This window comes from Anopheles bellator, chromosome 2, assembly GCF_943735745.2.
Source record: "Anopheles bellator chromosome 2, idAnoBellAS_SP24_06.2, whole genome shotgun sequence".
Taxonomy (NCBI): domain Eukaryota; kingdom Metazoa; phylum Arthropoda; class Insecta; order Diptera; family Culicidae; genus Anopheles; species Anopheles bellator.
Window position 1 is genome coordinate 1,074,663 of NC_071286.1, and position 13,648 is coordinate 1,088,310.

At 52.3% G+C, this 13,648-nt stretch overlaps 1 protein-coding gene across 1 annotated transcript in view; it reads left to right on the forward strand.

Annotated features, from left to right (window-relative positions):
- The window catches only part of LOC131211591 (homeotic protein female sterile), a 53,905-nt gene that overhangs the window by 12,903 nt on the left and 27,354 nt on the right, over nucleotides 1–13,648 (forward strand). Inside the window, exon 2 of the mRNA XM_058205127.1 lies at nucleotides 1,033–1,292. Coding sequence (XP_058061110.1) covers nucleotides 1,033–1,292 — 260 coding nt within the window. The remainder of the gene's footprint in view (nucleotides 1–1,032; nucleotides 1,293–13,648) is intronic.

Below are 13,648 nucleotides of genomic sequence, written 5' to 3' on the forward strand. Positions count from 1 at the left end.
TGTCAAAAACGCAGGACGCGCACCGAGCGAATTAGATCGAAGTAAACTTTGATAAAACTCGGTTTTTGGAAATATCTCATAGCTACGACCATTGAAGGAAGTGCGTTGAAAAGAAAATAATATTCTCACCGTATATAATAAAGCCACCCTAGTTGTTACGAAGAATTATTATTACGGTTATAGATTCCCGACGAACCGTTGACCATGGTCAACAAAAATCAAACAATATTGACAGCTCAATGCACTGCGTCGGATTCGGAGATAACAAAATGCAGTGCAAATCCCATTCGATAGTACAAAAACATGTTACACTAACGATAAACTCGACAAACCTGCAATCTAAGATTTCAAACATACTTTTCATAAAAGATAAGATATTGTGAGTTGTTGGTGCATTAACCACTATCGCTTGATCGTGGTCCCTTTGAATGTTTATGCGGTACGTTTGATCAATTTGCTTAATTAATCCAAAAATTGGTCCAAGCTCAAACCACACCATCAGCACAGCCCGTTGCATACGCTCTCCTGAAGTCAGACCCGTTGGGCCCACTTCAATTAAACAACCTGTGCGTCCGTCGTCACGACCAATCGTCAGTGTAATTTATAAAATCTGTCCTCACCATCGGCCATCGAACGAACCGAAGTCCATTTGCCACCATTATCGGTGCGCATATGTAACGCAAATCTAATCATTGGTCGCGCTGGACGTCAGAACTCTCCATGGTCCTTGCACCTCTAATCAGATAAATCTCTCCCGATTGCACCTTATCGACTGAACGTTGCTAAATCGATCAACCCGATCTACGGTGCGGTAAGACCCGTAGGTCCACCATTAGATTAGTTGTGCGAAATTAATTTCAACCATTTTTGTGCAGGAAAGACGAGATGTAATTTTGGGCCCCGTAAAAACAATCATGGCGCTGCCGGAAACTGTGGCACGCGTTGCCCGGACCCATGATGCCCAACAATTTGCGCATAATTGCAACTGACGTTTGATGCACCGTGCACTTTCTTTTTCTTCTGCCCCACCAGGAATTACGTCAACCAGCTCGGCACAGCATCATGTCGGTGGCACATCAACGGCAGCATCATCGTCATCGTCAGCATCGGCCGCAGCGCTGGTGTCCGGTGGTGGCTCCCCCGGGCTCTCGACTGGCGGACCGGGCGCCGGGACCGGGGCCGGCGGGACGGAAAAGCCCTACTTCGACGACGTCAACTCGCGCAACGTCACGACCGTCGTGGATGACACGGCCGTCCTGAAATGCCGCGTGAAGCACAAAGGCGACCGAACGGTAGGTCATGAAATAACGATATAAATTATATTTTCTGACACCGGCGACACTGTCCGCCGCTGGCGCTGGGGCGGTCCTTGTGGTAATTGGTCGCGTTACCGAACGACCGATGCGCCGGCCGAAATCGAAGCCGGCCACGAAACACTCGAGCCTTTGTCCACTTTTAATGTGCCCCATCCTGGACGCCGCAGGGATAACGGACTTTTCCGTGGCCATTAGCGAACGAGGAACTGCATTAGCCCGCGGCCTCGGCGGCCAGGGTGAGATCGTCCATCGCGTCCAGCTCCGTCACGCTTGGCGCGTATCTTTTATTTGCCATCCGACCAACCGACCGACCGACCGACCGAGCCGCAGAAACATGGGTTGTACATAAATATTTAACCTCAAACGGTGCTGGATGCACGCAAAACGCCAACGCCGTTAAGTGGTCGGCTCTGGTCACTGGGCCGTATCCGGTGTTTTAGCCTCTTCCGGAGATCCACCAGCGCCAGGAAGCGTTCCATCATCGGCTGGACCGAGGGAGGGAGCGCAAAAAAGGGAATGGTCATGCCCTCGGAAAAGATGCAGTCCAGATCATCATCGTCGTCACCATCGTCGTCGTCCGGGAGTGTCATCGTCCTGGCCGCAGTCACCGTCACAGTGTGGATAGTGCGAAGCGGCGTAATTCATTTCACTTCCATGAATAATGATTTGCATAATTAATTCCCCACCACCGGAGTGCACTCTGCAGTGCGCACCACGTTGCATTGCGCCGTGGCCACGGGCAGTGCATATAATTACCGGGCGAGCGCGGTGTGTTTTCACCAATTTTCCACCGCTGCCGCTTGTGCCTTGTGGAGCTCGGCCGAAAGTTCGCCGAATTCGAACTGAAAAGGAATCAAACCCGGGAGAGCGGCCGGTGGATTGATGGAAGCGCGGAACGTGATCCATTCCGGGACGTCGGCAACCGAACGGCCACAGTGAAAAGCGGACGCCCCGGAGCGGACGTTACGCTTTTAAAACGCACCAGCCACGGAACTGGGAAGGAATTAAACGAGCACGTCGGCGCCATTATTTGCGGAAAATGGGCATTCCGGGTGGCGGCAACCTTGAGAGAGCGCGCAAAATTGTACCTTCTTTTTCCGGGGCCCTGACGGCGGCCAAGATTGTGCAATCAATCCTTGGGAAAATATGTACGCTGCGTACTGGCCTCGGCCGTTCCGTGCTGTGCTTTGCATAACCGATTTCGAGCTCATTTTCCTGTCAATTAGACGTCGTTAGCAAGACCGATGGCCGTGAAGGGCCCACCTGGGGCACTCCACTCCACTCCTTTTGACCCCCGCGATCTAAGAAACGTTCACGAAAATAAACTCTCTGTTGCGACGCGCCACGGCGCCGTCGTCCTCGGAGGTCCTCGTGGTGGATAATCGAATTGCATGAGTCCGAAATTTCCACATCTGTCAATTAAAGCACCCAGCGGGTGCTGATCTTTTGGCTCCCGGCGGCACTCCGGCACCGGTTACGGAGGAGTGAAAATTAAATTTTCGCCGGTTCCACCAAACAGAATTACCCCGCTCTCGTGCCCCGTGCCCCGTGCCATAATGTGGCCGTTTAGTGGTGTCGCCGTTTTGCGGGACTTTAGCGTCAGTTCGTTATCGTCGCGACAGCGTGGCCAACTTCCGGAGCCGGCCAGCCGGCGCGCAAAGTGTCAGCGATATTAGGATCATCGTTATCAACGGGCTTTCGACCGAAGGACCTCTGGACGGACGGATGTAACCGAACGCGGTTGGCCTCTGGCCACGATAAGGAGCAGCCCGACGATTCCCCCGAGCGAGAGAGAGAGTAATTAGAACGTGAAAGTTCATCGAGCTGCGGCTGCCAAAAAATAAAGATCGTTGATTTGTGTGGCCAGCCCAGTCGGTCGGCAGACTTCAAACACAATTACCCGGTCCCGGGGCCGGTTTTGATTGATGACTTGGCGCGCGCCCGGCAACTTTCTCGGCCTCCGACGGAGATAACGCGCAGAAGAAAAACCGCGGCAAGGATTAAACCCAGCCAGGACATGATAATGAGCGACCGTGGCGCAGTGTTCCGTGCCGCAGCAGCAGCCGAACGGGGGTTCATTATTCAAACCAAAAGTGTCGGCGGATCTTGCGGCGGTGCGGGGTTGAAAAGTCCGCAAAAGTTCCGCTCAAATACCGTGGTGCGCCTACGCCGTGGGACGAAACTGTTAACGTATTCCGTCTGAGGGCACCAGAAGTTGAGTTCTTCTTCGGTGACCCCGAAGCCGAAGCGCTGCATTGCAAATCTCGGGCCTCGGGCAAAGTAGCTGCTGGGAAATTGTAATTTTTTGATGCATTTCCATCAATTGTGCGCCACGCTAAGTCGGCAGAAAGGAGTCCCAATTTCGAGCGTAAAATATTCATCAATTCTCGGTCTCGGCCACCATGAGGAGCTAATAAAAGGCAAAACGAACCCAGCGAAGCGTGTGAAGCGTCGAAGAAGCGGCTTTGCGTGATGAATAAAACATCACGCATCGCCCGCCGAGCCGTGGCCTCAGTGCTTCATCATTCTTAAGGTAAGCGAGAGAGAGCGTAGGGAAAGAAATTATCATCCACCAAAGACCGGCTTCCGAATGTCGAAACTTTAATTTGCATATAAATACGGCTCGGTTGCGCGGGATTTCCGATTCCTAGGATAGTTTCTAGGCTCATTAAGGGTGCTGAAAAGTCCCGGAAAAAATGATCCCCGACGGAGGAATTATAAACTTCCGGATTGGTGGGACCGGTCATCAGTGACAGAACAGCGGCCACATCAGAGGCGTTCCAAGGCTCCTGACGACGACTGATGATGATTGATGAGCCCTCGGGTCCCTCGTCCCCGATGGCCGGGTGGGCGGCCAAAACAATTTGCTCCACAAATCGAATCATTCAAATCACAATCCGATCCGTTCGTTAGAGCCCTCGTGGGTCCGTGGGTTCGGCGCTGCCAAGTCCGTTCCGGCTAATGGTCATGCAAAAGAGTGGCCCTTTTAAAAATCGGACCAAAAAACGCTGGAAGCCGCTTTTGGAGAAAAACCCGGAGGGTCAAGCTGTGTGAGGGCACCAATTTGTAGTGATGGCGGCGGCACTTAAGCCTCACTCTGGAAACGGGCCAGGCCGGCTAATGTTGCTGCCTGCCTAATTCCCGGCCCCACACATACGCGGGGCCCAGACTAATGTTTTTGTTCTCTCGCTCTCTCTCTGTCTGGCTCTCGATGACGATACAAATCCGCTCTTGTGAGATTATGTTAATGTGCGCCAAGCGAACGGTCGGGGCCGCCCGGGAAAACCCGGGATTCCGATCGTCATCGCGTCCGAGGATTTTCAGCGATCCACAGCCAAGCTTCAAACGCAGCAAACGAGCCGCAGCCTTCAAAGAAATCGAAAACAAAAATAATGAGTATTTCGATGACGATGATGATGATGATGCGTCCAAGGACCCTGGCCCCGGGATTGCGTGTGCGGGAAAAGTTTTCACTATCACCCCTGGACCAAACAAAAAGCGATGCCCAATTAGCAGGCTCCCGGTCCGGTCCCGCCGAGGTGAAGGAATTAATTAGTGTCCACGGGCCCGGGGTCCGCTGATGGCTTGTTTTTCTTCTCCACTCGGATAATGTGTGTGTGGGCCTCTTTTGTGGGTTTGGGTCCTCGGGATTACGCGGCCCCCCACGGATGGGCTGCCCATCATACGAGGCTAATCGCGGACACTCGGGACGGCCGCCTCGGGTTACTACTCTGTTTGGTAATCATTTACCAAGCAAACAATCACTGGTCACGCCTGCCGTCGGCCCCGCTATGCTAGAGTGGGCTGTGTTCCGATTGCCCATCGGATTTAGTGGAGTGAAAAAAACCCGGTCGCTGCCCGGGTGCTCGACTCGGTCGAACATTGTAGCGAAATACCTTCCTCACGGTGCACCACGAATCCAGAGCCCGGTCGGAACACCCCTTGCCGATTGCTCTCCGGCGAAGCGATCGAGTGTGAGTGCGAAGCGTAAACATAATTGAAAATGGAAATTTATTTTACACGTTTCGCCGTAACGAGAACCATAGCTCGAGGTCTCCGAGACGCGAGTATTGGCCCAGCAACGATGCTCCAGTCGGAGTCTCTAATTCACGCATTCCTCGCCCGATTAAGTGGCACGAAGTGGCGAAAAGGACTCCGTTCGCTTGCAATCGCACTGTGTCTCGGTAACGAACGGTGAAATTGATTGAAATCAATCACCCGAGGGAATTCGAGTCGGAAGCTGCCGGTCGGTCTGCCGTAGCTCGCAAGCCGGGACAATCAAAACCAGGACGATTCGAGAGACACACCCAGCCATCGAGAATGAGTTCCGGTTGCGATGGTGCGCCATGAACGCAATATTGTACTCCGCCGACGGTCGCCATTTTGTCTGTTTCTGTTACGAACCGGGGCCCATTAGAAATTGGAAATCAAAATATTGGCACAAACGTGTTGGCCGCAGCCTGAATTTTTACACCGTCACCGTTAATCATCGTCAGCGAATCATCTCGTTCGAGATCCGTGTCGTGCCGTGTAATGCCATTCAGCGGCCTGAGCGGATGAGAGAAACTTTGGGCCCACCCCAGCACCGCAGCACCGCAGGACCCGTTCACCCGGAGGATAATGAAAAGTTTCTCTTGCAGCACCGACACCGTGACCAATGAGTCGGACGCGTGGCAATAACTAGTAGTCGGTTGGAGTCGGCCGAAGCACTCCTTTCTGGCCACACCTTCAAAAAAACATCGGACCCGGAGTGGCGGAGCGCGCAAAGTTTCCAAGAGGATTAAATTTATCGGATGTTAATGCAGAACGAATTACGCTGACTCGTACTCGTCCACCACTAATCCCCGGTGCCACTTGGTCCCGTTCCCAGCCCGCACGGAAAGCCGAAATAGTTGGCCGAATCGTTCGGCCAAAGTTTCCCCCACGCTCCGCTCGACAACATCAACCCGGGGGAGGGGCGCCGGGGTGCTAAAATCGATCCATTGACGAGATCGTTTAATTGAAAAAAAGTAAGAGGAAGAAAGGCGTGGCGATGGACCACAAACACTGGCCCGGCACGTCGATGACGGCCACGAGTGATTCGTTTCGATTGAAAAGTTTCCCAATTCTGCCACACGGGAACGGGAACGGGATCGGGGCCAGCAGCGTCCCAAACTTTCCTATTGTTTTCTTTTTTTATCGTTCGGTCCAGCTGCCAGCGAGGGAAAAGGGAATCGGAAAATGGGCATTATCCGTAGGGACTTAACGATTTTACGAGCGAACTGTGCGCCATCGGGCGTAATCCTGTGAAGCCACTTGCTGTGGCTGGCTGGCTTGCTGGCGGGCCACTGGCCACTTCTATTGCTCCTGTGTGGTCGTTGGGATTAAAATTCTTCCACTCAACCCCCGGGGCCGGACCGCGGGAGCCGCCGATTCGCGAAGAAAAACAAAATCCTAAATCGAAATGAAACAACTCCACGGCACGGCACCACGGGGAGAGTGTTTATAACGCGGGGTTGAGGTGCTAAAGCGAACTAACCTCACGACGGTGCACAGATGGGACTTTGCACAACCGATTCAAACACCCAGACCCATTCACAGACCGAGCGGGCGGAAAAAAAGGTACCCGAACGAGCCCGAAACTTCCTTCGCAGTTCATTTATTCCATTATCAACAGCCCATTATCGGATTGCCACAAGACGACCGGAAATTTTCTCGCTCCCCTTCGATGCGAAAAAGGGACGGCCTCGGCCCGGGCCGAAGACAGATGAGACACCCAGTGTTGGCGAGGTGTTGATTGTTGCTCTTATCACCGGCGCAAGGCACACCGTAAATCTTGGGCGAAAATAAATAACTCGTTAAAAAATTGGTCAACTTTCGGCGCCCTCGCCGTTCTGTTGTTGCGAAAGTCGGTCGTTATCGTCCCGTCGAGCCGTCCGGTTGGGTTCAGTTAATTAAATTAATAGTAATGGCCTTCCTAGAGTAGGCGAACTGCCGAACCGGTTTTTATTACCGGTTGGTACGAATGTGACATTTATGACTTTGCTTTGCTGGGGAGCAGCAAAGATGGCTACGCCTCGAATGCCCGCTGCGGGCCGAGCCGGAAAATTGAATAATCCCCTGTACCCGAAATTAGAGGTCAACATCACATCACAACACCGAACCGAATGTGGCTGAAGACGTAAGAAGAAAGTCCATTAAAATATAGTGCCACCGGGCGAACGTTAGTCGTGGTCTCGAAGACAACCATTCTGTGACCACAAATTGCCCTCCGACGCCGAGGACGTGATTTTATTATTTTTCATGCGAACATTAACGTTTAAAGTAATGTGTCATGTGTGGCCCATCCAATTCCGTCGCCGAATCCGCTTGTCACGCGCAGCTTAAAGCATGGGTGCCACTACCGAACGGTGCGATCCGAATACGATCCGGTGTGGCCGCCGCCGTGTAAGGTGAACGACGTGACAAAATGACATTTACAATATTCAAACTAAGCTTATCGGTGTCCTTAAAGTGTAATGCTTCACCTATTGTTTCACCCCCAGCGGTGACGTGTGGTGAAAGGCCACATCGGACGGGCGTCGTCCCTGTGGGAACGACCCCCAGACGGAGTCGGTTGGTCGGTCGCTGTCAGCCGTAGCCAGGTGTACTAAATTGCGTTAAATCTGGTACTTAAAAGAAGATTACACATACCCCGGGCCGGGGTGACGGGGCCAAAACATCGATTCCCTGGTGTGTCCGTAAGCAAACCTGAGGCAGGAGTGGTGCCGGCGGCGGTGGGTACTTGCCTTGCCGTAAGGATCCTTCCTAGAACCCGAGCCTCGGAGACTGCTCTTTGGGTAATTATCGAGTCAGTGACAGAACGTAAGCCACGCTCGAGACATACGCTTAGATTGAGATACATTCGCCTCCACGGGACGGGTGAAGGAAAGGGAGCCTTTTCTTATTTTCCTCGGAGCACACGGGGCTGCCGTCACGAGAACGTGTCTAATTTAAAATTGATTACGCGACGCGAGCTTCGCGGGCACACGAGATGGGCACGTGCTTTCGTGCTCGGCGCAGGAACTCGCGCGTTAACATGATTAGATTTGACTCGCTTTATTATTCAACACATTTCGGTGCTCGGTTCAAACTCGCGTGCGTTCGTGTAAACAAATTTGGTTACGCCTCGGGTTTTGTTCTCGCGAAAAATCGCGGCACCCACGAAAGTTTCGCCACCGAAATCCGAAAATCGCGACCCACGCGGCCGCGCCGGTTCTTTTGATGTACCGCGGGCGGGGACGGAAATGGTGGCCCCGAATGAGGGCTGCTACTTCCGTTGTCACATTACGGTCGGCCGTCAGGCTTTTATCGTTTTATCGGGTGTAATTTGTTATTGCGAACGCCTTCTTTTAAATGTCTCGCTTAATATGCGGCCCGGAGTGCGATCGGGCCTACATGTTTAATAAGCGGAGCGGGCAAGAAGGCGGAAGGTGCTAATCAGACCCCGGGTGAACTTTTATGCTGCAAACTTAATTACAAACTTCCCGCCAATTCCGGGTGTTGTGTCCGGGTGTCCAGAGTTGTGGAGGAAAAAAAATGTAAGCTCATCACGGCACTGGCAGGACACCGGGGCGAGCAGCAAGCGTATCTGTCACTAGCCTGACTGACCCAGTTGCTCCGTGGGCGGCACAATGCAAAGATCCATTACCGTTCTGGCCGAATTCGAATCGCTTCTAATTACACGCCCCGATGACTGCTGCATTCCATCGTGCGCCATCGTTCCTGGGGCCGCCCATTTGCGGGCTGCCGGAACCGGAAGCCTGGGCTTCTTACGCATCGGACGTCGAGGGATTTGGGCGTTTGGAGTGCTTTCTCAGGAGACACAACACATCCGGTGTGGTGCCATTTGTCCACCGCTTCGTGCGAAACGGAACCACCGGAAATCGTCGGTGGTGGGCCGGCCTGTCAAACGTCCGGCTCGGCTCTTAATTAGATTCATCCTTTACCGCCAGACCGGACCGACCCGTTGCGGTGCTGGCCACTCGGATCTGGGACAGTAACAGGGAACATTGATTTTTGGTGGGCTGTGGGCCTACTTTTTAGAGCTCACGCAACGAATTAAGAAGACGCACATTAGGCGCCCGCCGTTCGTAGCGTCATCTGTAACTCGTGACCCGACGATGATGACGTGTCAATCGATTAACGGAGTTGCTAATGACCGCGGCGAGCCTACGCTGCTCGTTAGCCTCCTAATGGCAGGACGTGACGCAGATTCGCAGCCCACGATCGATGGGCATGGGATTTGTTACAGCGTTTGACCCAATTGGCGCTGTTGAGAAAGCGTTCAGCTGTCCCCGGTCCGGTTGACCTGTTTCGAGCCCCACGAAACAATAGAAAGCGTGATGAAAATTAATTATTGCCCATTCTAAAACCTATTTGTTAGTCTGTCGTCGAGGCGCTTCTGTACCGATCGATTTTTGCCAAGTAACAGAGCGCCGAGCCTCCTAAAATTAGCATCGCATTTATTGGCTTCATTGAAGTGCGGCCAATTGATGAAAAGCCAACGACCGATGGCGCATAATTTGCTTCAACCTAGCAACCGGGCCGGACCAAACGTTTTTGGGGGTCGTTAGGGAAAGCATAAATAACACGAGGAGGTCCGAAGCGCGAAAGAAGCCGCATCGTGCTATTGCATTTCGGTTCCACCGGGGGTCGCTAAGAGCTTTTGGCTACCGGCCGGTAGACCGTTTCCACGAAGAGTCCTGCACTGTTCGGGCAAAGTCTAATAAAATACATTTCCATTACGCTTATGATGTCTTTTTCCGATGGCAGAGTGAGCCCCGTTTGATGTCCAATAAAGTGGAAATGTCTTTGGCCCGAACAAACAATCGAAAGAAGTGTGTCCTGCAAGCGTCTCGGGGACGAACAACGAACTTGGAGTTGATTTTGAGAAAACTTAAACATATTGCCAAATTGACGTGGTCTGTTAAGACCGTATCGCTAATTTTTGTTTTTCTTTTAAACAAATATGCATTTATTCATGAATATCCTATTTTGTACCCTTCAAAGCGATCCCGATAAGATATTATTACACTTCTGCCAACGTCAACGCCGAAGAACCAATATTCAGCCATTTTTTTATTATAACTAAATGAAAAAAGAACGGTAGTTTGGACACCCTATACGTCAAAAAATCATTTTTGTGGTTTTGTTTAATATTCCTCATTAACCGTTCTACCGTGTAGCAAGAACTCATAATGCACCACGCCCCTACAATCGTAGCAAATGTTAATACTTTAGTCGCGATACTTTTTGAACAGCCCTCGTAGACATTCTAGTATTCGCATAGTTTCGAGGTTGTTGATACCAAAGATCACGATTCGCTCTTGGAACGGTTGTTGCTATGAGAACCGAACAGCAACACACCACAACACGCGGTGGCTCGATGATTGCTATAAATCTCACCACTCCGCACCATTATTCACCACAAATGAGCTTCACCTACTCTGATCATTCCGATTGAAAACTCTCGAAAGGCCGCAGCGCAGGCGAGCGAAACAATGCACCCGAAGTTAAGCCATCGTCGTGCTAATAAGCGGTTGGCGTAAACAAATCATGCTACGAAACTTGGTGGCCACGGCAGCAGCAAATAAATCTGCTTCCACGCGGATCGATACGAGACAGGCTGGCTGGGCCATATTCGCAGGGCCTTCGCTGAAAGTACAAATTGCACAACAAAGACTGATAACCCGGCCCCGGTGTGGCTGGCGTTCGCTGACGGGCCATGACGTAAGGGGAAAACTTTCAAGATGAGCTTGGGTAATTAATCAACTTTCTCTCGGGCCCCCCCCGGCCATCGAATGGTTTCGATTCGGGTTTCATCGGTTGCCCATCGGAAAATTGCCGATGAGGGGAGTGAGAGAAAAAAGGCAAACAACTTTTCAGAGGTCTCCCAAAAACACTTTCTCCGATAATGCGGATAATGATATCATTAGGCAGAGAGAGAGAGAGAGCGAGAGAGCACATGGACACATGCCAGTGGCCTCTAGATGGCCGCCCCCGGACATAAAACCACAAGAGTGGGCCTCGAACCACACCAACCGGACCGTCAGGATTGCCCGGACCGATGCACCTCCCGGCGGGTGCTGTGTGAAGTTGGTTGGCCACCACTTCGGTGTTGGCTTTGGGGGCCCTCTAGAACCCCAGCCGGGGACCGGGTGGCCGAAACTGTGTTTAAACTTTTACTTTTACTTCGGCGAAAACATGGAAAGTTCAATTTACCACTTCTCACGACTTTTTTCACACTCCCCGAAGCCCGGCCCCGAGATCGACCCATTTGTTTATGCTGGGGCTCCGACCGAGAACCCCGTTCGCTGGTAGCACAACTTTCGTGTTCCTTTTCGGGCCACAAAGTGGTGTGCCAGGTAGTACACAGCGTGGGGCTTCGGTGTGGCCTTTGCGGGGAGTCCCTACGGCGCACTTGGAGCTCCGGAGCGCGGTGGCCGAAGGTGTTACCAATTTTACCACTGTTTAATTACGAAACATTCCGTGGCGCGAACCGAGTGCTTCTGCTGAGTCGATCGAAGCTCCGGCACTCTGAGGCCAACCACTTAGCTCCCCGGCGAGGTTCTAAATTAGCTGTAACCATGGCGAAAGAAGCTCGAAAGCCTTTCAAGAGCTTCGTAAACTCTCCAAAACTCCAAAAACCAAACTCTAAATGTGGTGCCCTTTTTTCAGGGTACATTAAAAGACCCCGAATAAAAGGGACGAAAGCGAGGGCCCTCAACAGAGACTTAGGGAACCTTGTTTTTGATAAATCAATACGCAGTAAAACCAATAAGCTTTAAGTAATTCGGTTTGCTTTGGTCCGCAAACATTATCGCAAACGATCCCGGAGCGCGGGCCCATGTCCGAAAACCATCCCAAACGGCCATTTTAGCATTTTCCGACACAAATCGGTCGAAAATGGCCATGCGTCAGCTACACGCTCGAAAGGATAAAAAAAAACACAACGGACCGGGTGTCCGGCTGACGGCCACCACCGCCACCGCACACAGGCCACATAAAAAATGCCTGCCATTCCACAATCTGCTAATGAACTTTTCAATGCCGGGGCGACAAATCGATGAAAGCGGGCTGGTGGGGGTCCGCGGGAACGGGGTCCACCTCCGGGTTCGGGTGTAACGGATGCTGACAGCTCGGTTTGCGGCTTACGGCTGCCATTCGGACTCTGGTCTCCGGCCCAAACCGGAAGCTGTCAAGAAAGTAATATTGGGGTTCACTTTGTAACGACCGCAATTTGTCGCCGACTCTCCGACACCGACCGACCGAGCCCACCTTGGCGCAATATCGTGTCCCGTAATCGCTTCATTTTTATTGCGAAATTCCGAAATTGTCCGTCCGCTTCGGAGCTACGGTGAAATCAACACCCCAATGGCCCCGGTGCCGGTTCCGATCGATCCGAACCAAACAACACGTGTCCCACGTGTGTCCCGGCCCCGTTTTGTGGCGGTGAAAAATTGCTTAATAAGTGACCGGGCCCCAGAAACGTCGGAATGTAAATGTGGGGTCGTTTCCGAAATGGTGACAATTTCATTCAAACACCGTCGAATTTTCGATATGGTTTCGGGAAGGCGATAACGACGGACCGGCGAGAAAGCTTCTGTGGCCGGGGGGACGTGGCCTCGACTGCAGGCAGGTGTCAACTGCACGCCAGAATGCACGCGAAGCGCATGCACATTGCGCCGAGGTGAGCATTAATTTGAATTTATGAAAATGGAAAACATTGGTGCGCCATTGGGGTGTGTCAGATAAAAAAGGACCCACCAGAGACCCTGCGAGTCGCAGCGAGATAAACCGCTTGAGGGGCTTAAGGACCGGAGCGCCCCGAGCGCTGTGGTGGTCATCGTTCAGTCAAGCGAAGAATGCGTCCCGTCCTCGTCGTCTCGCCGAACACGTTCGGATGACAAAAAACGGGACCGGCTTCTGCCGTTCGGACAGAAAGCATAAAAACGTGGTGGTGGCCCCATGTTCACGTAACAACCAAAAATCATCTTCCTTTGCCCATCGTTTCGCCCCCGCCGCCGCCGCAAATAATGGTCCGAGGGGCTTATTTGCATCACCAAACAACGGCGGAACGGCGAATCCGCCGTTCGTCGGGCCACGCAACACGGCGTTCGCCATTATCTATTTTGGCCATTCCGTTTTTTTCCACCCCTAAACGGCGCCGGGATGTCCCGTTTTCGCCGGGTGGATTCTCTCTAAACATGCTGTTTCCGAAATCCGACACCGACCCCCGACGGGAAGAGTAACGGGCGCCACGTTAAGAATCGTTTCAATTGAAGTGAGGTGAACCGTTAAATTGGAACGTC